Source organism: Onychostruthus taczanowskii, unplaced genomic scaffold (genome assembly GCF_017590055.1).
Source record: "Onychostruthus taczanowskii isolate IOZ18803 unplaced genomic scaffold, ASM1759005v1 scaffold50, whole genome shotgun sequence".
In the NCBI taxonomy this organism is placed as follows: Eukaryota; Metazoa; Chordata; class Aves; order Passeriformes; family Passeridae; genus Onychostruthus; species Onychostruthus taczanowskii.
This window is the reverse complement of record NW_024502569.1, coordinates 3,283,968-3,305,922: the sequence shown is the minus strand read 5'-3', so window position 1 is coordinate 3,305,922 and position 21,955 is coordinate 3,283,968. Positions and strand designations below refer to the sequence as shown.

At 41.5% G+C, this 21,955-nt stretch overlaps 2 protein-coding genes across 9 annotated transcripts in view; one reads left to right on the top strand and one right to left on the bottom strand.

Annotated features, from left to right (window-relative positions):
* Positions 1 to 21,955, top strand: part of PAN3 (poly(A) specific ribonuclease subunit PAN3) — a 102,930-nt gene that overhangs the window by 70,460 nt on the left and 10,515 nt on the right. For 4 of the 8 annotated variants that reach the window (XM_041415973.1, XM_041415972.1, XM_041415971.1 and 1 more), the window contains 3 exons: positions 1,894 to 1,958; positions 2,653 to 2,791; positions 5,750 to 8,693. In XM_041415973.1, coding sequence (XP_041271907.1) covers positions 1,894 to 1,958; positions 2,653 to 2,791; positions 5,750 to 5,890 — 345 coding nt within the window. In that variant the 3' untranslated portion in view covers positions 5,891 to 8,693. Of the gene's footprint in view, positions 1 to 1,893; positions 1,959 to 2,652; positions 2,792 to 3,919; positions 8,694 to 21,955 lie in introns of those variants that run through there. The other 4 variants (XR_005953485.1, XM_041415970.1, XM_041415968.1 and 1 more) reach the window with 4 other exon arrangements.
* FLT1 (fms related receptor tyrosine kinase 1) overlaps positions 10,211 to 21,955 on the bottom strand; it is a 109,029-nt gene continuing 97,284 nt past the window's right edge. Inside the window, exons 24-30 of the mRNA XM_041415966.1 lie at positions 21,450 to 21,561; positions 19,796 to 19,895; positions 18,375 to 18,480; positions 18,151 to 18,281; positions 17,685 to 17,769; positions 16,753 to 16,844; positions 10,211 to 11,975 (exon numbers count right to left, since the gene is read on the bottom strand). Coding sequence (XP_041271900.1) covers positions 11,771 to 11,975; positions 16,753 to 16,844; positions 17,685 to 17,769; positions 18,151 to 18,281; positions 18,375 to 18,480; positions 19,796 to 19,895; positions 21,450 to 21,561 — 831 coding nt within the window. The 3' untranslated portion in view covers positions 10,211 to 11,770. The remainder of the gene's footprint in view (positions 11,976 to 16,752; positions 16,845 to 17,684; positions 17,770 to 18,150; positions 18,282 to 18,374; positions 18,481 to 19,795; positions 19,896 to 21,449; positions 21,562 to 21,955) is intronic.

Sequence of the window (21,955 nt, the reverse complement as noted above, 5' to 3'; positions counted from 1 at the left end):
CACAAAGCTGGGCAGGTGGACTCCTTCCCATAGCAAAGATGGAGATTGTCCTGTGATCAGCATTACAATTTCTGTATTTTTAGTCAGCCTGTTTGCGCAGTTGCTTATCACTGGCAGGTGGGCAGAGGTACTGCAAATTCAAGTTGTTGCTTGGCCCCCATTTTGGCAATAGCTGTTACTTGACAGTGATAAATACCACGTCTTAATTAGCTGTTACACTGTAACTTGTTCCTACTATGACATCTCCTCCATTAACATCAGAGCTACAGTATTCCTTAAGTCTAGTCTGGTACCCTCTTTCATTTTTGTCCCAAAGCAAGTGCTTTGGAGGGAGTATTAGAAAAAGACTAGCATGTGTGATTTTTTTTTCCCTCATATTGTCCAAGCATGCAGTCATCTGTAGCTTAGGAACTTCAGATGCTGGGTGTGGTTTGTATGTAGTTAATATCTTTGTCACACTTTTCACAGAGCACTAACCCTATTAGGCTATTCCTTTCCTTCCTCACTTTTACGTACATCATATGGTTGTAATATCAGTCAGAGCCTCAGTTTATAAGCCCTGTGGAGAGTATCTCCCTCCTTGCAGGCTACTAGGCCTGCAGGGAGGCCTCTTGAACAGTTAGTGCCTGTGTTGTTGCTCAGCTGTGTCACCATTCACTGGGAATCTGCAAGGCAGTGAACTTTACACAGATGTAGTTTTGGCTTTTGAGTATTTGACCATATGCCAAAAATAGATTTGGTGGTTAGACCAAATAGTAGACCTTGGCTAGCTGGACAGGGTTAGTTTTCCATGTCAATCTCTTTAAGTGTCGCTACTGTTGTGGTGCAAGCTGTTCTCCAGTGTGTTTTTAGACTGTTAATAGGAATCTGCAGCCCATAGGTTGTCCGAGGTCAGGCTGCTATCACCTTGACCCACTTTATTTACCCAGCTGTGCACAGTAATCTACTCCAGACTGAATTCAGTTGAAATCAATATGATCATGCATGGAATTAGATGCATCTTAGTATGAATAATGTTGTAGACCTGAGCCATTGGAGAATTTGAATATCACAGAGGATCTTTTCCTGACAACTTCAATTTATGCTGTGAATTAATTTTTTGTTTAATGTTAGCTAGGATGTTGCTGTTTTTACTGCATCCTAAGTGCTGTGGAAAAACACACTAAACCAACTTTCAGTTGCATGTGTGTTAAGCAGCTATAATTTTAATGTTCTGCCTCTGTGTGACCTCATTGTCATTGCTTTATTTAAGTCATTTATGGACTCAGCATTTATACTCTTTTAAGACTTAGATTCTAAGTGCTTTGAAAAAACTTGTTTCAAAATAATTTTTGCAATCAATTATCATTTGAGTATTAATTCGATGATATTGTTTCTAAATATTTACTAATAATGGCCTACAAAGCATTTCTGAAAAACAGATCTGGTAGATTGTTTCTTATCTTTACCTGAAATAAGGTGGTGTACTGCATACTTCTGCGTATCTTGGTAAATGTGTATATGTGTGTGTGTATATATATATATATATAAAAACCATATTCTTATTGTTTAACTTACTGTATTTTAGCATACCTGTGAGTATAGGCTGGCAGGAGATTAGACTTACATTTCCACAAGGAAATAGATTGCTTGGTCCAGTTCCTGCAGGGACTGAGAGGTATCATCAGTTGCTGCATCTTCACATTATAATTTGAAGTGCTAAAATGAGCACTGGACTACTAATAAATAATACAATGTCTTTGATTTTTGTCTGAAAAGTGATACCCTCTTCTTTGAATAAATAAGTCTTTGTAATTAATAGTGCTTCACTAGCATTATTACCATGTATCTTTTGCAAGTAAACGTCTAAATTTTGTTTCAAAGACTCTTAATAACCTTTTTCTTGTTTTTTAGGAGGTGCAAAATGGAAGGTTGTTTAGGCTCCTAGCAAAATTGGGAACAATCAATGAGAGGCCAGAGTAAGAAATACTTGTTTTTGTGGTTTAGAGTATGTAAAACACAGTTTGCAATACACTTTCTTCCTTCATAAATTTAAGCTAATTTTTCCCCCATATTTACCTATGAATAAATGAGTATTTAAGAAGCTTTGAGAAAAATTAGATAAGCAACTTTGACCAAAACTTTAAGTAGACAGGAGAAGGCTACAAGAAGATATGCCAAAGTTGTTTCCTTGTGTTTAGTATGGTTTCTCTTGTGAGAGGCAGTAGTTTTGGAGGAAATCCGTAGCTCGCTTTAACTGAAGCAAAGGATGTAGATACTGCTTTTAAGCTAGTGAGTTTTCACCTTGCTTTTTATTGACTAATGACATCAAAACGAAGTCTATTTTCCATCCTTTTACATAGAGTTATGTTTATATTGCAGGTTTCTACATGTGTTTTACGTGGTAAACTTGTTGCAGATAATTTTTGCTTTCTTCTATTTTTTTGGTTGCTCTTGGAAGGCATTAACTTTATGTGCTCAAGCAACTGAGAAAGTTTTTGTATATGTTATCTTCTGTTTGTGGTGGGGGGGACTAATTTAATTGCAGTTGATAGCAGGTAGATTAGCTGTGCAATAAGACTACTCAGCTGAGATTGAAGTGTCATTTATATCTGTGGGGTTTGATTTTATTTAACTTATTGAGCTTTAATATGAGAATTTGTTTTTCACTAGGTTTCAGAAGGACCCAACGTGGTCAGAAACTGGAGACAGGTATTTACTAAAGCTCTTTCGAGATCACCTTTTCCATCAGGTGACAGAAGCGGGTACTCCTTGGATTGACCTCAGTCACATTATCTCATGTCTTAACAAGGTACACTGTACTTTGGTTAGCTTTTACATGTTTGATTGGGTTAGCTTACTTTAAAAGAGTATTCCACTGCAAAGCAAGTTGGCACTGGAAGGTTAATGCCACTGGCTTAGCTGGCAGTTATTTTCCCCGTTTTGGATTAAAACCATGTATTCACTAAGCTAACATTCCAACATCTATGGATATTTTTAATAAAACTAGTATATGAATATTAAAAATTTGTTAATATAGTGTGAGATACAATATTAACTTTTCATCCTAGAATGCATTGATTACTGTGGATAAGCAATGCTGGTCCCTTTATGCTACTCTGGTCTTTCAACACAGCATAAAGGATCCATGATACTCCTTTAACTGGGGGAGCTTTCTGCTGGTAGTTATCACAAAGGATGCTCATAAGGCAAGATCCATTCCTAAACTGTGCTGACTCAAGTAGGAGACAGGAGGGAAACTGCAACAGAAATTTATGCAAAATCCTTACCATCAGGACAGTGCTAGAAAATGTCTGTGACTTAACATTTTAAGTCCACTTCTACAATAACTTCCCTAGTCTCTCCAGCTGTTCATTTTCCAAGGCTGACTTAACAAAGCTATTTAGTTTTCTAAGAACTGCACCACTAGCAAAATTTTTTCTGAGCACTCTCATGATTAATAGCAGGAGATGTGTGAGAGACCACAAGATCTTCAGTAGATGAAGAACTTGACTTGCTCCATAAATTAAAAAGTATGTGAGCTGATTAAGTTTTTTATTGGTAGATCAGCTTTTAACCTATTTTACATTGTTTTGCCAAACTTCAGTAATCCATGGGAGGCTAAGATGCTGCAACTTTTTTTTTGTTGTTGCTTTTGTAGCTGCTTGGTGATTTCACTTGCTCTGTAGAGCAATGGTGATGCAGACACTGACAATACACAGTTTTAGTTTAGTGCCCAATATTTTCTTTTCTAGGATTAGGATAGCCAACTTTCTCCAAGAAAAGTGGAATAAGTTGAGATCCTTTGATGTGTAATAACTGTACAGTTAAATATTTTTCTAAAATTGTCAGGGTTTCTAACCTCCTATTAGACCACTGCTGTGCATTTTTTAACCTCCTTTTTATCTTTCTGGTTGGTGTCTGTAATCACTTTAAAAAGGACATTAAAGGGATTGAGGCTAAATCAAAAAGAAAGCATGTTGACATTCAAGTAGGCATTGAAATGCCATCATGATTTGAAAGCAGTGACTCATACAGTACTGTAGCAGGAGGGGACAGTCCTGAATTCATAGGTCAGGTAAGAGACAATGTCAAAGAATGCCTTGTTCTATAAATGTTCATGGCTTACCTTTTTAAACAGAGGCTCTTCTCTTCTGTGGTTGTGGGCTCAGCACACAAAAAATGTAAGGCTTACAAAATTCTCCTTTGGAAATACACTCTAAGAAGCACTTCAGGAACTGTAGAAGTACTAGTAGAAGTTGTATGGACTTTACTGGTACTTGCCAAACACATTCCTTTTGAATGAAAACTATTCTGTTGTTCAAAAAAAACCAACAAACTTTCCTTTTCATTGTGGTGTTTTGAGCATTTTTTTCAGCTGAGAATATTGATTTATGCATCCATAGGAGGAAAGAAAGCCATAAATATTGATGTTTGTAATTAGCAGTGTGGCTTTCTTAATACACATCTTCCATTAGGAAGACCTTACCATTAAGGTAATTCATTGATTTGTTGTATGATGCTAATTGGAATGAACAGTGGACAATATTTCACAAACATCTTAATTGTATTAATATTTTGTAATGCATGTTGGAAGACACTGGTGTTTTTTTCCTACTCTACAAAAATTAGAAGCTAACTGGCTTGCTTTCAACCTTCTGAAACCATTCACAAAGCAGCAGCTTTAAAATGTGGCAGTTCCAGCTTTTAAGGTTCCACTCAAAACATTACTTTAGAAGAGAAATGCGAGAAATTGCTGACTTGCTGTGTTGCTCCAGACAGCAGCTAGTAGAACATCTCAGTGACAAATTTAATTGCTTTTCTATTCAGTACTATATTATGATACATACATTTAAACCTGCTGGGGTTGTATTTCCAAAGAATGGATTGGTAGTGTCATATCTCACTTCTCTGCCCCACTTGTTGTATTGGAATAAGAAAGACTGTGGTGGAACTATCAATGTATTGACTAAAACAAAACTACAAAAGTTCTGCATAATAAGAAAGTCTTGACAGTTCTCTATTGATGAGCATTTCTTGCAAAGTGAGAAGAACATAAGAAACATATAAAGCAGCATATTCTTCTGTTAGAAATTAAGATCTAATGGTATATAAAAAAACTACATATTGAATTTGAGAAGTCAGAACAAACCATGAGAAGAAATGTGGAACAAACGTTGATCTTCTACCCCAAATTATCCATTTGGTTATGGATTATACCAAAGTAATTTTTTCTGTCTAGGGGATTAAATGTACCGTACAGCTTAGTTTGTTTCCAGTACTGCCAAAAATGTGAGGTTTGGGTTTCTACCAGTTTTCAGGCTACCTGGGGCTGATCCATCCATTATCCCATTTTGGAGCGGACAAGAAGTAAATTACCTACCCTACGTTTAGGCTTGTGGATCATGTGTGCAAATGTAATGTCAAATTTAGTTTTGTTCTTTAGGAAGTACATGAAAATTTTGCCAAGCTTTCTACACAGGGAAGTAGAGCATTCCAGGATTACTAGCTTTGTGGAAAGGGAAGGAAACAATGGTAATCTAATCCTAAGTTTGGGAATGTCCGTCAGGTTAAGACTAAAATGTCTCGATTTTTTGGCAAGGACGTTGTTGCGGTGCGATTCAGATTCTTCCTTTGTGTCCTGTTAGCGGATTTGAACTGCACCATAACAATGTACTTGCCAAGAAATTGATTGCTTTTTGTTGTTGGGGAAATGTTTTGCCATTTCTTTCACACTTCTTTTATTTTATCTTTTGCATTCTTGTTACAGTTAGATGCTGGTGTGCCAGAAAAAATAAGCCTCATTTCCAGAGATGAGAAGAGTGTACTTGTGGTAACTTACAGCGATTTAAAACGCTGCTTTGAAAATACTTTTCAAGAACTGATTGCAGCCGCAAATGGTCAGTTGTAGTATTTGCTGAAAGCATGCAGGACATTGCTGAGGAACTTAACCTATAGCAAATTGCACTACAGCTGAATTGTTGTTGTCATCTCATTTCACATTTGGGAAACAAACAGGAGATGAGCAAAGCTGCTTGCACTTCAGTCAGGTACACTGTTACTTGAAGGGAAGAATGTTTCACTTATCCTAGAGCTAAGGCTGCCATTGGAGGCTTTATCTGTGAAGAATTTATTTTAGATTAAGGAACACATCAGGTGCATGATGTTCCTACTTTTATTTTTTCCACTTGTATATGCACTAATTTTAATTTTTTTAAGACTTTTCTGATCTCTGAAGTTTTGCCACATTGTATACTTAAGGGAAACTCTTTGCAAGGACATTTCTGGGATACATTTTTGTCACTGAGGATATAGCAAAATTTATTCATTTTTGATATTATTTGCACCCAGAATAGCATAAAGGACCAGGTAAATAATTTAATAGAAATTGTGTTCTATTAATGACCGTTTAGTTCGTAACCTCTGTAAAAGTGTGTTGTATGCAAGCTCTGTATGCCACCCACTGTTAGCTCAAAGAAATGTGAGAAGAAACAACTTTTTAAAACCAGTCGAGTGAAGTATTGCTGAATTGACTAAAAAGGAAAGAAAGTCCCCTGTCATTCGATTTAAACTTTGTCTAAGCGAAGTGACGAAAACAGCATAATGGGAAACATCTTTAATTTAAGGAGCATATCAAACTTGCTCTAAACACAACCAGCGCCTTTTAAAAACTGTTTGTACATTTTCCTGGTAGTCAGAAGCATTTACATTTATGCAATTTTTTTAATAGTTTTTTTTTAAAGAAATTGTTTAAATGCCTGAAGTTTCAGGGGTGTATTACTTTAGGTTATTTACAGTATAATTTTTGTATAAAGTTCTGTTCTTTGAACCACAGCTTTATTATGGTACGCTACACTGGATACAGATACAAAGACACTGTTAAAAGAAGATTAACTAAACACAGCAGTTGTCTGGCATCAAGAGCTTTTCAAGTTTTACGGCCTGAATCTGGAGGGATAATGATCTGCTGTGCCTTTGCAGTCACTGCTTAGCCCAAAGTAATATTACTTTTGCTAATACTCAACACATGAATATTCCTGAAGTAATTCAGTCTCAAAAGTCTGGAATTTTGCTCCTCAATTACCTTTCTAATTTTTGGACATGCAGTTGTCTCCAAACTTGGGTATTCATGGGATTTCTAGTTAAACACCTACACTTTGATACTGAAGACTGCCAAATATGTAGGAATTTCCTTTCTTAAAGCAGTAGTGAAGACTGTATCTATCCTTTCCCAGCACTGAATGTTTTAATAGCACTGGGTGCTCACCATGAAGAAAATGTGGAAACTCAAAAGGTCAGGACAGACTCTAAGCACTTGCAACTGATGTTACTAACATCAATTTTAATGATTCTCAACATTTGTAGTTTTCAGAGAAGTTTTTATTATTTCTCTGTTCACTTTTATAAGCTTTAAAATGATTCTCCGCCTTGAGACTTGCATCAAGAAAAAAGCAACTCTCTTCACATCGAAAGCTTTGAAGACTAGGGACATGCTTTACACATTTTAGAGAATGTGGTTGAATCCACATTGAGTAGCATCAGTTGTTGAGTTTAAAAATCAATTATTGTTGCAATTTTAAAAGGAACATAATGTTTAATATTCAAACGATAACAGTTGCCAGAATGTTCTTTTTAATATAAAAGGAACAGGAACTTTGAAAAGTGAACATGCAGAACAGTCTTTTATCATTAGCTCATGTATTTGAGGAAGAGCAGCTGTCTTTTCTATGTTTTTTGACAAATCATATTGTAATTCTTTTGTACAAAAAAAGAAGTACTTGTATTCTAGAAGAAATATGGAATGCTTAATTTATAAGCGGGCTGAGGTTTTTTCCAGTATTGTTTTCTTTGAAAATGAAAGGGGATCATCTGTTCAGTTGTGGGGTTTGGGAACCTTTGAAAATTTAATTTGTGGACCAATATTTTGTGGAAGTGTAAGGCAGGGGTAAAATAGGGCTTGAATTCTCATCCTTTTTAGACCAGCACACCCTCTGCAAAACATGTCTAAATTGCAAACCTGTGTGTATTTGCATAATGTCAGTTTGCTTCAGCCCCTAGTAACCTCAGGACTTGGTTTAAAAATAAAAAGGTAGACAGCTAATAAGTTTTCATACATAATGTCAGCCAGAAAATATTTGGTGTCAGGTAATACATAAAATTAAAAAGAAGTTGAGCTTCGTTTTCTATTTATTTTTTTTTCTCTATATTTGGGAATGATTTGAACAGTCTGAAGTTCAGCTTGGGTGTTTTTTTGGGGGGGAGAGCCCTTCTACCCCATTTTAATTCCATTTGGAAGGTTGTCCTAAAGTTGTAGTTTGATCCATTCATAGGAAGAACTGTGTATCTGTATTTAAAAGAAGAGTCACCAGGATGTGCCCTCCCAGATGGGAAATTTATTTATGACCTTCCTATTTTTTACAGCTAAAAGCACAGAAGGGACAACCTTTGAAATCATCTGATGTTGGTCATTTTAATTTTTGTACCTGTTTTAAATTTTGTTGCTGTATTTACTATATTGTAAATATTTTGTTGAGGGTACCTATGTATTTTTGATTTGCCCTTGTTTCAGTAATTCAGGTGTCAACTGCTTCCCCTAAAAAGCACCAGTATGTTAAGTTCTAATGTCATGATCCCAGTATGTGTTACTCATCTTTAATCCTGTTTTCATTGTTCATGTGTACAGCAGTATTTTTAATAAAGAATACCAGAAGTAACGTGGCCTTATTTTGACATTGTGAAGCTCTGAAGTTGGATCCAGGGCTTTTCAGCTTTGGTGGTGGAATTTTATTTCATTCTGTCTGCAATGCAGAGTTTAAACAGGAGTCACAAGTTGTGTTTAGTGCTTGCCACTTAGAGTGTATCAGATGTTCTAAAACTGAGAGATATTGTTCACTAGAATTGTATTAACGCCTATTTCTGTAACTCCCAAGTCAAACCCCATCTGCTTCAGTTTGATCAGATCTGCTTTCCTTGATAAGCCCTACTTTTGAAACTCTGCTCAAGTACCCTTACTTCCATGTTTTTTGAGCTTTTTTTGCTCAGTAACAAAGTGTATTAATTTCTCTGACAATTTGCACATGGAGTCGCAATAACTTCATTTCATGGAATTCTTTTCCTGTATTTTTAACCAGCAAAGGTTCAATGATTTGCTGGTGGGATAGAGTCTCCTATATCCATCCAATGCTGACCGTGCTTTTGGAAGATATAATTTTGTGTAATATATTGTGAATTGTCAATAGTCCCTGCACATATTTAACATGGAGTCTTTATTGCTGAAATTGTGGTGTTTTAGGAATGTTATTATATAAGCTACATTGTTTGATTGATGCACATATCCAGTCTCCATTTTCCTCCTTAGTAATGTGCAGCAACAGCTACACAACTCCTGCAACAATTGATGATTCCCTTATGCTTTCCCAGAGAAAGCTTCGTCTCCACTTCCTTCCAGCACTTGGAGAGCCCCTCAGGTGATTGAATATTGTTTAGCAGAGAGCACTTGATTGAACATCTCTGTGGAGGCAGCCTCGCCAGCTTCAGATGGAGGGGGTTGAGGGTGTGGGGATTCTCTGAAGAAGAGAGTCTCTACTCAGGCCTAAGGTGCTGCCTGCTGCCACAGAAGCTTCAGAACTGGCTTTGGTGGGGACGCCTTAGCTCTGTTTGTCCCTTTCTTTCGTGTGCATCTTCTAGCTGCTGAAGAAACCAGGGATTGTGAGTGGTTGGGTGGATGTTTGTCTTCCCCCACTATGAAACCTTGGCTCTCCCAGAGGCTAAATTGAATTTTTGTCTCGTAAGCTCTTCTTAAATATGCTGAGTCTAGGGATTGTCACCCACACAGGGAGCAGTGACAGGTGTCTGTCACTGTAGCTGGTTTGCTGTGCGAGAAGTGTGCCTTCCTTCTGTGTGATTATTCCACGTTCTCCTTTGCTCGGAAAATCAGCCTGTGGGATGGATGTGTGCCAGAAGTTGTGCTACCAGTGCTGACTTGTGTGCCACAGCAGCCTTTGACACTGGCAGAACTCTTAATTTATTTTTCAAAAGCAAACTTTATTATATGAATTTAGTAGTCAAACACATTATATAAAGACAGAAAATGCAAGACAAAATAGAAGTTCTTCACATCTGAAGACACTTGGGGGTTCATAAAAAAGTAGTCTTTGTAGTCCAGTTTTCTTAAATATTTATGCATAAAAGCATATTTATATATTTACACTGTGCAAACACGTCCTTTGAGATGCATAATCCTGTAACTATTCCTGCTCAGTTCTAGTAACAAAAGAATACTGAAACTTTTGTCTTTATCAAGGTCAAATATGCTTTACCAACAAGAGGCAGTGCAATAGATACTTAAAACTGATGATCTCTTGTGCAGAGATACTTAGAAGTAGTGGTACATGTTTGTTTTGCTTGAATATCAAAGATAGTTTATATTTGTAAATATGCAAAAGGTCATTTGCCTTAAAGTCTGTTAGTGGGTTACATTGACTGCACTTTACCTGAATTCTGAGAGAGCAAGAGATCATATAACATGTAGCATTTGAGTTAATACATATTTAGTGGACCACAAGAAGCTGACATTGGGCTGTAATTGATTTGGCAGATATCAGCGCTGCTGTGTTAAATGTCCAACTCTCATTTCAATACTGCATTCAAAGGTGAAAGGGAATGGGTGCATCCTAATGCTTCTTGAGCAAAGAACACTCATGACCTTTCTGAGATGCTGTACAAAAGTCTGCTGTAAATGAATGATACATTTTTATTCCTGTACATACTGGTAACTTAACACTGAAATTTAGGTGTCTTCATAGAAAAGCTGCTCTAACTTTACAGATTGTCTTGTAATTTTTAACTAATCTCTTCAAACTCTCTAGTGATCAATTAAAGTTTGTGCAGTCTAGTAGCCATCCTGTCTTTTCAGACAGATTCCCATAAATAAAATATAATCAGTGCAGTGTTAGAAGGTCTGTGAGGTTTTGTGTACAGAGCCTGGCTTTAACCTATCTACCTTGTGGTTTGGTTCCAGTGTGTGCGTGTTGGCTTACTGACAAAGTGCAAAACTTCAATATTTACTTGATTTCAACAGGATTGTCCAAACTGAATTGGTATGTATTCCCTGTTGTTACAGCCCTGGATCTGGTCTTAACTCTCCTCTATCCTTACCAGTTGTGTTTAGCAACGCATTTGAAATTCTTGACTTGCAAGGCTCCCTACTGTGCATCTGCCATCTGGAGCAGTAAGATCCATATAATGCCCCATCCCCAATTAGCTTATTCAGCTTCCCCAGAGCATCAGCCCTCCCACAAGTTTCTCAAAGTAGTTTTCATAAAAAATATAGTTTGTGATCTGTTTCTAGCTTCTATCTTCTTGAAGGCTCCTTTATTTTCCAGTACAGCACATACCCCATGGGTACAGCACAGCCATGGGATGTGAATACCTCAGTGCCTGGTGCAGATTCCTGTCTCTCTAGGAGCTTCCTCTCCCAGTCAGGACAGAAGTGACTCAAGTCTGAGCAGAGGCTGTAATAATGGCCTTCCAGGTTTTCCTGGATGCAGAAGCACTCAGCATTTTTAGCAAAGGCTATTGGTGTTGAGCATTTGGGAAAGCCAAGGTTTAAGCAATAATGTTTTGCTCTATTTTGAATGCATGTGCTGCAGTCTGTAGAAAAGCAGATCACTGGGATTAAGCCAATGATAACTTTTCAAGTTTTATGATAATTAAAATAATTTGAGTCAGAGTTTTTAAACTGATAGTGTTTCATGAGAAGCTGCATGCTTAGATCTTGGCCTAGAAGTACTTAAACCGGTGGCTGAGAATAATGGACAACAGAATTGTAGTCGGGAGGAGGAGAACGGCTGGCAATCATTTTCTCCAGCATCGCATAACCACAGGTGTATCTTCTCTTGGAGTCACTGAGCTGGTCACAGCTGAAACTGCAGAAGCTTCTCGGCTTGGTTATTCCAGAAAGCACTGACTCCTTGCTCCTGCTGACACCTTTAATGCTGTAATAGAGCAGTGTCATTGTGAGTTTTCTTAACAGGTAAAGATTTTTTGTTTAGTGACTTGAGCAAAGCTAGGTCACAAGTTAATTCTTACGTGGTGGGAAGGGCATTGATGCAGATGGACTTGCTCAGTGGGAGTGGAGAACAGAGGAGTGAAGGAGCCCTCCCTGTGATCCCTGTGAGTCCCCTTTAAACAGGGGTGCTGGGAGTGAACAATACTGTTAAAAGTGTTTGTGCATTGTATCAGTCTTGCTGCTTGGGGGGAGTACTGGACTGCTCAGCCTAAGATCTAATTGCTCATTTGTGGCCGGTGCTGGGGAGTGAAACTTTATTGCAGGCTGGCATAGTGGGGAGTGTCTGGCAGCTCTGCTGGTGCTGAGGCAGCATATTCCCCCATATAAATGTTTCTTCCTAACGGAACAGGGTTTTGAGCAGGAGTGAAGTCTCAAACCTTGAGGCAAAAGTAGAAAACTACTAGTGTAGGTGTTCCCAAAGCCTAATGCTGGGATGAATTTCTAATACAAATGGCTGATGTTTGTGAGGAAGGACATGAGGTCTGGCTATCTGCTTTTTTTGGCTTCTTTTGGCAGCTGCCATGAACTGCTGGTTTGAATTAGAATTTTCCTGTCTCTTAAAAGGGCCAGTTATCCTGTAGGCTGCCTTTTATAAGATGCCCTTTACTAAGAGGGGTTTAATGTCTTCTGGGCAAAGCCACTTTTAAAGGCACTGTTTGCCTTATGGCACTTTGTCACCCCTAGTCAGAGATCGCAGTGCTTACAAGGAAGGGCTCTTTCAGTAATGAAGAAAATCAGGGCAAAGAGAATTTTTACACCATTGAACTTGGATACCAAAGATTTGTCTGTAGACAAAGGACGAGCCAGGGCATTTTTCCATCACTGTTTACATGTGAAATCCTGAAGTAAACATGTTGGACCAAAGTGTCTGAAATTAGATTTCCTCCCCTGTATTTTTATAAGTTCATGGACAATCCACTCCTCTCCATTTATAAGGTCAGAAACGTTGGCAGCCCTAGTCTTGAATTCCAAGTAAGACATTCAGAGAGCATCTGTTGAGGCTTGCAGAGCCCAGGGTTTTGCTTTTTATTTTATTTTGCACTGTTAGGTCTTTAAGTCAAACTGCAGAACTAGTGGCACAGGACCATTACAAGTTCCTCTTAGATGTCACAGTTTCTCAAATTCTAACTCAGAAGCCTGTGTGGTTTTTTTAAGGAGTGTGGTCTCTGTCTTCTGTCCTACTGTAGGAAATTGGAAGGTCTCCCTAAGACCACCATGTTAAATTTATTAGTAGATGAATGGAGTTCCTGAGGAGGAGCCCTTGTGATGAGGATTGCAGATGCAGCCCATATTTTCATATTGCATCTGTTGGCAGATGGAGAAGTACTTGCCTTGGGATAAATTCCATAACTATGACAAGGTTAGTCACAGATGCAATGGATTTTTTGTGATGGGTTTAAAGAGAAATCCCTCTGTGATTTACATTGTGATTGTGAGTCTTTAGCAAAAGTGGAGTGTGTATGACAAGTTGTGAATCTTAAAAACTGTCATGCTTTGATCCTTTCATCATCATCAGGCTTTTGCATCCTGAGTTTTTTTTTTGTGAGCTAAACTTGGCTTCTGCTTTAATAAACCTTTACACCAGTAGGGCTGCATCTATTAATTTTATCTGGAGTGCACTGCTGTACCTGGACATGCATTCCCACAAAAAACTTTGAGGGAGCTCAAGGGGTTTTGGCATCTGTAGTCAGGCTTTATTTTGGGTCTGAATTTACAGTCAAAGGCTTCTGTAGCTGTGGACTATCTTCTTGCCAATCTAGGGATGTAAATTGGAAACTGTGTTTGGTTGGTCTTTAATTGGGATTGTTTGTTGGAGGAAATGGCTGCTGGTTTCTTGCCATGTTCAGGACCAGAGTGAGGTTAGAGGCTGACTGCAGCTCTTGAGATGCTTGTTCCAGCTCACAGGAGGTGGAATTCTTGCTGTTTTTCTGGCTTTGCAGTTTACACTAACTCAAGGGTCTGCCTCAGCCAGAGATGTTGGCTTACTTGTGTTGGGCTTTTTCACCACTACTGAAAAGCTAGAAAAGGGTTGCACTTGGGATCTTTTCTACCTGCAAAGGAGGATAGCTCAGAAAACTGCCCCCCAACCTTTCTACCGGGGTCCTTTACCTGAGGCCTTGTATTAGGATAAAACTTACTTCTCTTCCTGCTGTTCAGAATATAATTTATCATCTCAGTGGCATTAGCAAGTCCAAGACACGTTGCAACCATTTCTATTTCCCCCTCCAAGACCCAGAATGGGATCCCAATGTGTTTCATGCTCCTGGCTACCTCCTGGGCCTAGGGAGCTCATCAGGGTTTGGGCTGATGCTCTTTCCTATAGTGAAACCAAGGGTGAGCTTTGGCATTAGTGCCTTTCCCTAGGCAGGAGAAGTGGAAGCCCAAGAGGAGGCACCTTGCCAGGGTCAGTGGGGTACCCCTGCACTGTCAGGTTGGCTCCCTGCTGTGCTCTGCTCTGGGCCTGGCAAGCACTACTGTACATGCTGGCTCTCTCCTGCAGTCAACTGATCAGTTTCCTCTGAAACAAACCCTGTGAGTGCTTCTGGAGACAGGTAAGGTGCTCTGGGTTTGGCTCCTTCCACACTATGCAGTTCTTCAGCTCTGCCCAGTCTGAATCTGCCAATGCTTTGTTACAGCGAAGGGATCTAACTGTAACCGTCGGTAAGCTGCTGCCAAAGGGAGGTGAAATCCTTCCTCAGCCTGGTGCTGGCACCAGCTGCCCTGACCATGAGCTGCTACTGCTCACTCAGAAACCGTTCTGACTATCTGGCAACCTGAATGAGCTCCTTGCAAGAAAAGCCAAGCTGAAATGTCAGCACAAGAGTGAGCGCAGAGCAGGATGCCTGTGATGCAAGGGAAGAAGCAGGACTCTACATCTGCTTAGATCAGTTTCCATGTCTCAAACCCCTCCAGGCTCTACCTTGCTTAGTACAAACTTTAGGGGAATTTATTTACTGCTCCAATTAATTTTAAGTAAAGGATGCTTAGCTAAGATGCTACCACTTTTAGGAATGTGTGCAGATGGAAGGGTCACTGCCTGCATTCACATCCATGAGTGCTTTTTGGCACAGTGCTGCAGTACCACTTGTTTAGCTTGCAGGCCAGATGACCTTGTATGATCTCAGTCTACCACTCTGTTTTCCCAAGCATTTATGTTCTAGCAGCCAGCCAGTGTTCAGTTCAATTTTCTTTCTTATCCAAGCATTCCTTTTCCTTCTGCATTTGAAAATGCCCCTTAAAGCACTTCCAGAGGGATGCTCGGAAGTGCATCTTTGCTCCATGCAAAGAAGAAGGCATTTCATATATTTCCTTTGGGGAGATTGCCATGTTGTCTGACAGCAGCCTTTAGAAATATACAGAAAAAATGAGTTAAACCACTTATAGGGAACATCACATCCTTTGGAACCCTGTAATATCCACATGCACTCCAAGCTCTATAGTCCCTGGCTCTTCCAAAGACAGCATGACGCAACAGAGCTGAAGTACCATACAACTGCTCAGGAGCCTCTTCTGAATGGTCAAGGCAGGAGAAGGGGTTTCCCAGCATTTGTTAGGAGTCGCTTGTGTTGCCCTGGCTTTGCCACGCATGAGCAGCTTTGGCCCTGCAGGCTGCTGCCAGCAGCGCGTTTATCCAGGCCGTGCTTTCCAGCCCTGTGAGCGCGCGCGCTCTCCTACACATATTTCTGTCCTACATGTATTTCTGTCCTACACGTAGTATTTCAACCAACGCCCGCTAAGTCACTGGAATTTTTCTTGAAGCGAGGCCTCTCTGCCTTGACCGCACGTTTCAGCCAGCTCCGATTGTTCTTTGAGACAATGCTGCACCTCCCAGCCTGCCCAACTGCAAGGCACTGACAAGTTTGGCGCTGGCAGGACGGCAGGCTGGCCTTGACCTCCTGCCAGCACGAGATGAACGATGGGTTGGGTCTGGGCAGTCTCCAGGCTGGCTGAGAGCAGTGAGCTGAAACCAGGACACTGCCAGCTTTGCAGCGGCTGGGAGCTGATACAGCGCCGGCACTGAGAAAATAAACACTTCCCATTTACAGAGAGTTCATGTCAGTGCAACTCATTTCTTAGAGCAGCCCTAGTTCCCTGCTTGGGCAGCTGTCAGGAATTAGGTGGAGGAAGATGGCCAATATATTCAAGTGCTTAAAGGCAGGAAGAGAAGTGAGGCCCTCACATCCATCTATTGTAAAGTTGCCACTTTAGCATCCTGAGCCCATGGGTGTTAAATGGGCCGTGCTTAGCTGAGTCATGGAAAAGAAGGGCAAAAACAAGCACGGGGGGCCTTGTCCCAGCTGGGGTGCCCTTGGGACTTGCAGAAACAACTGCAAATCCCTCACAGCCACGCATTCCTCCTCCCCTATTATTAATGGGTTGTTTCCTATGGTTACCTGCCTCCTACCTCAGTTCAGTGCTCTCTGACACTCTGGCATTAAACTGGGCATTAGGTGGATCAATAAGTGCTAATAAATCATATAGCTGATGTGCATCGAAGGGGTTGAGGGTTATTTGCTTCTTCAAAGACGTAGGCGTGGAAGATGATTGACTGCTGATTAAACCCAGCAGGACACACCTCAGCAAGAGTGTTTGCAGGGGCTGGGGCCACTTCATCTACTTTCACAAGGCATGAATTAGGACAAGGACCTTGAATTCTCCTTTGCCATCTGAAACCTGAGGAGAAGGGAATGTAAAATACAGACCCAAAGAGTGTCCGTTTCTGCTTGCTGCCTGTCCATGTGAAGCGTTTCAGTTCCTCTGGAGCCAGCACCATCCCACTGTCTGCTTGATAATCCTTGAAGAAAAAAGAAAGATGCAGTCCTGTTAGGTGTTAACTGTATTTTACAAAGGACTCAGTTCCTCTTTGGTCTGATTTCCAGCATCCTTCTGGTCACTGATACTGAGACAGCTCTAGGAGACAGCAGCTCTGTGCACAGCAGTGCACAGGCATTTAATGGTGCCTTTCCAAACCACAGTGCCTTGGGGTGCAGCAGACAGGTAACGTTAATGCGGATCCAGGGTGCTAGAAGAAAAGGGTCTGCTTGCAATCTGAGGCTCTGGCCAGCCACCAGTTCAACCCTGTGAGGACCACTGTGCCTTTCCCACCTCCTGCTGCTTACTGACTTCTACTGAGGCACTAAAAGCTTGCCCCAGCCTCTCGCCTATGCCCATCCCTAGCAGGATTGGGTGTGTGTCCCATTGTTAGACATGGCTCCAGCCTGTCCATCTGCTAACAGGTCTCGTTCCTACCGTGAACCTCTGATGGAAAAGGGACTCACAGTCCTCCTTTGTGCACTACTACTCAGATGAAAATGCAGATCCAAGGGATTTTAAGTGTCTCTCCCACACTGATGAGATTCAGGTGGGACTGTGGTAGCTGTACCTTGCAGACCTACTGGAACTGACCACTCCTTGTCAAGGAAGGAGTGTTTGCAGCCCATGACATGGCCAGCAAGGATCTCTGACCCTAATTTGTAGGGCAGTGGGATAACCTCTTGTTGCAAGTACAGCTAATCGTGCACCTTGTATCAGAGCTGACAAAGCAGTAACCCCCCATCCTGATTATCCCTGTATAAATCTGTCACATAAATAAAAAGAAATACATGGCATATGATTTGGCTCAGGAGTCACTCACATTAAATACAAGCGTTTCCTTCATGGGAAGCTCTTCAAATGTCTTTATGTGCTGGGAGGGGTTTATCTTGAAAGTGTTTATGTATCTGTTCAACAAGAGAAGGAGGACAATTTTTGGTGAGAGTGTGAAGTGCACAAGCAGGAGGTGTTGGGCAGTTTCATTAGGCAGTTCCCAGCTATATTCAAGGTAGGTCATACAAAAGGGACTTGTTAACCAGACCCCACCCAAATCTCACTCCCCAGTCCCGGGGTACACACAGCTGTGCCTCTCACAGTCCCTGAGCCCTGTGACCTGCAGGTCCCCCTGGGCAGCAAGAGCCACAGCAGTGGGTGACTCAGCAGCTGGTGGGACACTCAGGCCACCTCTGGGCTGTCCCTGAGTGTTTTCTCCCACCCAGGTCCAAACTGGGCTATGCAGCTAGCTACCACCCCCAACAAACAAACAGTCATATTCTTGCTTATCTCACCTGACATTTTCGGTGCTTCCACAGCTTGAGCTTGTAACAGGAAAATTTTCATTGCTCAAAGGATCAGATGCAGGGGGAGACCCATTTTCTGTTGTAAGTATTGTGCTGAGGGGTATGTAGTCTTTCCCTTCCTGAATGTAAACAAGAAATAAAAGCCTTATTCCTGGGTCCACGTGACCAGTTGCCCCTGCCTCGGTGACAGCATGCGGTTGTGACATTAATACCTGCTGGACATTTGCTTGCAGCAGGTCACCCAGCTTTTTCACCAGCTCAGAGAACCGTGGCCTGTCGTTGGGATTGCTCTGCCAGCAGTCCAGCATGATTTGGTAACTGTGAGGGCAACAGCAAAGAGAGCACATGGTGGGGTTACAGCTGCGTTTGATCCAAGGCAGCGCAGTCTTTGACGTCTTGTCATCGATAGACAGATGTAGGGAGGTAACTCCTCAACCTGCTTGCTTTTACAAAGACTCTCTCTAACACTATCGAGGCCTCTTCCTAAAAGTAAAGCAGTGAACTTTCCACAAAAACAGAAAACCTTTGTGCAGCACCCCAGAAGACCACATCAAAAGGATAATTCAGCCAACCAGTCATACTTTCTTTTTTTCGTTCCTAATTAAGCATTAAAGCTTTGTATTAAACATCTATTAACTGGCAATGTTTAGGTTAAAGTATCCTAAAGGCATCCTAAGATGACTTATATGGATGTGTCACTTCCTTGTATTGGTTGAGCCGAGCTTTCCTTCCTGCAATAAAATATGTGGAAGAGACAAAAAAAAAAAGCTCTTATCTACTGTCACTAGGATAATAAAATTAGTCAATGGGCAATACTCCCAGATAGGCATGGCTGGCTTGCATCCTTTTCTTCTGCTAGAACTATTTTTTGGTAAGTGTTGCTATTTAGAGCCATGACACAGCACTCGGGAAGGCACCAAGGCACCCACACGTTCTTGATTTTGCCTCCAGAGGTAAAATACCCTGCACATGTTCACGGTCCTCAATGACTTGTATCACAGGGTGAGTGTTCAGTGTGCTGCATGGGTCAGGCAAGGTGGGTCATGGGCCTGATCCACCTTGGTCTCCAAAAAGGTGTTGGCTGCCATGCAGTAGCAGCTTGAGACTGCACCTGAAGGCAGGGGAGGAGGGAGTGACGGCTGACGTGGCGGTAAGGACGCAGACAACCTGGGTGGGGCGGCTGCGGGTCCCCGTCACCTTCCTCTGCCATCAGACATGGTGTACAGGAAAGGGTGGACCCTGAGTACCCAGTGATTGCAAGGAAGCCTCCACTGTCACTTCCTAAGTCAAGATGATGTTAATAATGTCACATTCCTCCAGCACTTATCTCTGTGCATGTCAGTAAATATTAAACCTAGCAAGGAATGACCTTCCTTCTCCTCCTCCTCCTCCTTCTCCTTGCTCAGCTTCCCTGAGAGCACAGCCCGGGTGGTGCACTTGGCTCAGGTCCTGTTTGCCCCCTACTCTCTGGGAGAGGCAGGGACCAGGATGGGGGTGTACCGGAAGATACTGTTGGAGGATTGGGTTGTTTTTCCTTAGGCTGGCACAGGGTACTCTTAGAGGCTGGAACATCATCTGCAGGGCAGCCCGGGAGGGTGGGCAGTGGTATGCAAGGCAAGCAAAGGCATCTTACATCTCCTCGGTCGCTTGCTCTGGGGCTCGCATTCTTGTGCCTTCCTTCAGCCTGCTGCAGAAATCCTCGTCTATTTGGACTCCGGGGTAAGGAGAGGCGCCTGGAAGTGACATTGGAGAATAGATACATGCCTTGAGTACCCGTGACCTTGGTGCATCTCCCTCAAACTCTCCCTTGGGGTCTGCATCATCAGGTTGTAGAGCTGGGGGTCAGGGGTGCCCCCCTGCAGGGTCTGGCCCTGCTGGATTACTGCTGGTTGTGCTCCAAGCCCCAGTCTTTGGTGGGGGGACAAGATCAAGGCCACAGCTATTAGTGGTGCTTTCCTGGCCTGAATAGAAAAATTGCATGTGAGTTTCATTTGAGCACTATCCCTTGAAAAGCCAATTTGGACTACTCCAATTCAATATTAACAAACCCTAAATGCTCAAAATCACCTTGAAAAAATTGAAATAATTGCTTTAAATGAGGTCACAGTACATTTGCATTGTTTTTCTATTTTGTGTGTTTTTCAGATGCAGCCTGGTTGTATTGTTGGTCTTTTTTTTTTTTTTTTTTTTTTTTTTTTTTTTTAAAAAAAAAAAAAAATCAGGAAAAGGGAAAATGAAAGGGGAAAAAAAATGGACCTTTCATAGAGTCAGAGAGTCACCAGGTTCAAGGAGCTGGGGCTTTAAGAAAAAAATAGCAGGTATTATGAGGTTGACCATAAAATTAGAAGAGTTGGCAGGCTGACCAACAACATGTATTTAAACTAATAAATGATTGATTGTCCTGAGAATTGTATAGTATTGTTTCCTCTTCTGTTCGCCTCTTTTGTCAGCCTCTGTGTTGAACTCAATTAAGATTCTTCTATTCTGACAGTCATTGTTGTTCCCACTCAGTGTACATCTTGTATCCTGCCTTTTCCACATGAAAGAAAGGGAAAAAAAAGGCTTCACTGGGTTTTAATTTCAGATTGCATGCTCTAGTTCCTCCTGCAGCACCAGTGCAGATGCTTTTTGCCTGCTGTGTCCAATAGCCTGGTGAAGGGGGTGCTGGATCCCTCCTGGACTTGGGCTGGAAATGGGGGTGATGGGATCTGAGACATGCAAACTGTGGGTTTGGCTCCCTTGCTCCCACAAGGGGAATAAGGAGCTTTTGAGAGAGCACTCAGCTCATGGCACTCGGTGTCTTGAATGCTGTCTGTGGCACAGGAGGTGGTGCCTTGGTCTTGGGCAGCTGGTGACCCAGAATCCCAGTTCTGTGTTATCCCACAGGGTTCCACATTCAATTAAAATGCTGTAAAAATTGCCTGATTTCCCTGGCTAGTGCCATCAGTCAGACAAAGCACTGTGACTGCTCTGGCTGTGCTGCCCTGCGTCCTCTGCCAAGGCTTTCTACAGGGAAAAGTGGGAAGCTTAGGTTTTGCCCATGGCAGAAGTAGCTGGTAAAGTTCTCAGACAGCTGTGCTATCCTTTAAGGCTTTCAGCTTGGCAAATGAACTTTCAGTGCTCTTAAAAGCACCCAAATTTCTCGTTCACAAGGGCACGATAATCCCTCTGCTTCTGATGCAGGTCTTTCTGAAACACCTGCCAAAAGATCATTGAAGTTAATGGATGTTTTCCCCAAGCTGCAGTCCCCACTCCTGTCAAGCTCCTGGGGTGCAGAGTCAACATACCCAAGGAAAATATCTCCCACAGCAAGACCCCAAAGGACCACACGTCGCTTTTTGTATTGTAGATTTTATCAAATATGGATTCAGGAGCCATCCACTTGAGAGGAAGTCGAGCCTGGAGTAAAAGGGACAAATCTGACTATTATTTTCAAAGCCTGAAAGATTTTAATCATAGATGAATCAACTATATATTGTTATGTAAATAATTACCATTCAGGCAGGAACCTGTGGGATTTCCTTACAGGCAGTCAAGATAAACCCACACTCATTCATACGCTTAACAAATTGTTGGAGTAAAAGGCTGTTTTTAAAAAAAAACATGTAGCACAAAACACCAGACATTGGAAACCTGTGACCAGACTTTTCTTTACAGGGATGTGGGAGTGTGTAGGAGCAGAGGTGTCTTGCCAGCATCATAGAGACAGGGCAGAAAGCCCTGCATCCAAGCACCAACCATTCTGTAACAATGTTGGAGCTATTCTGGGGAAAATTTTCAGAGCCAGAATTGC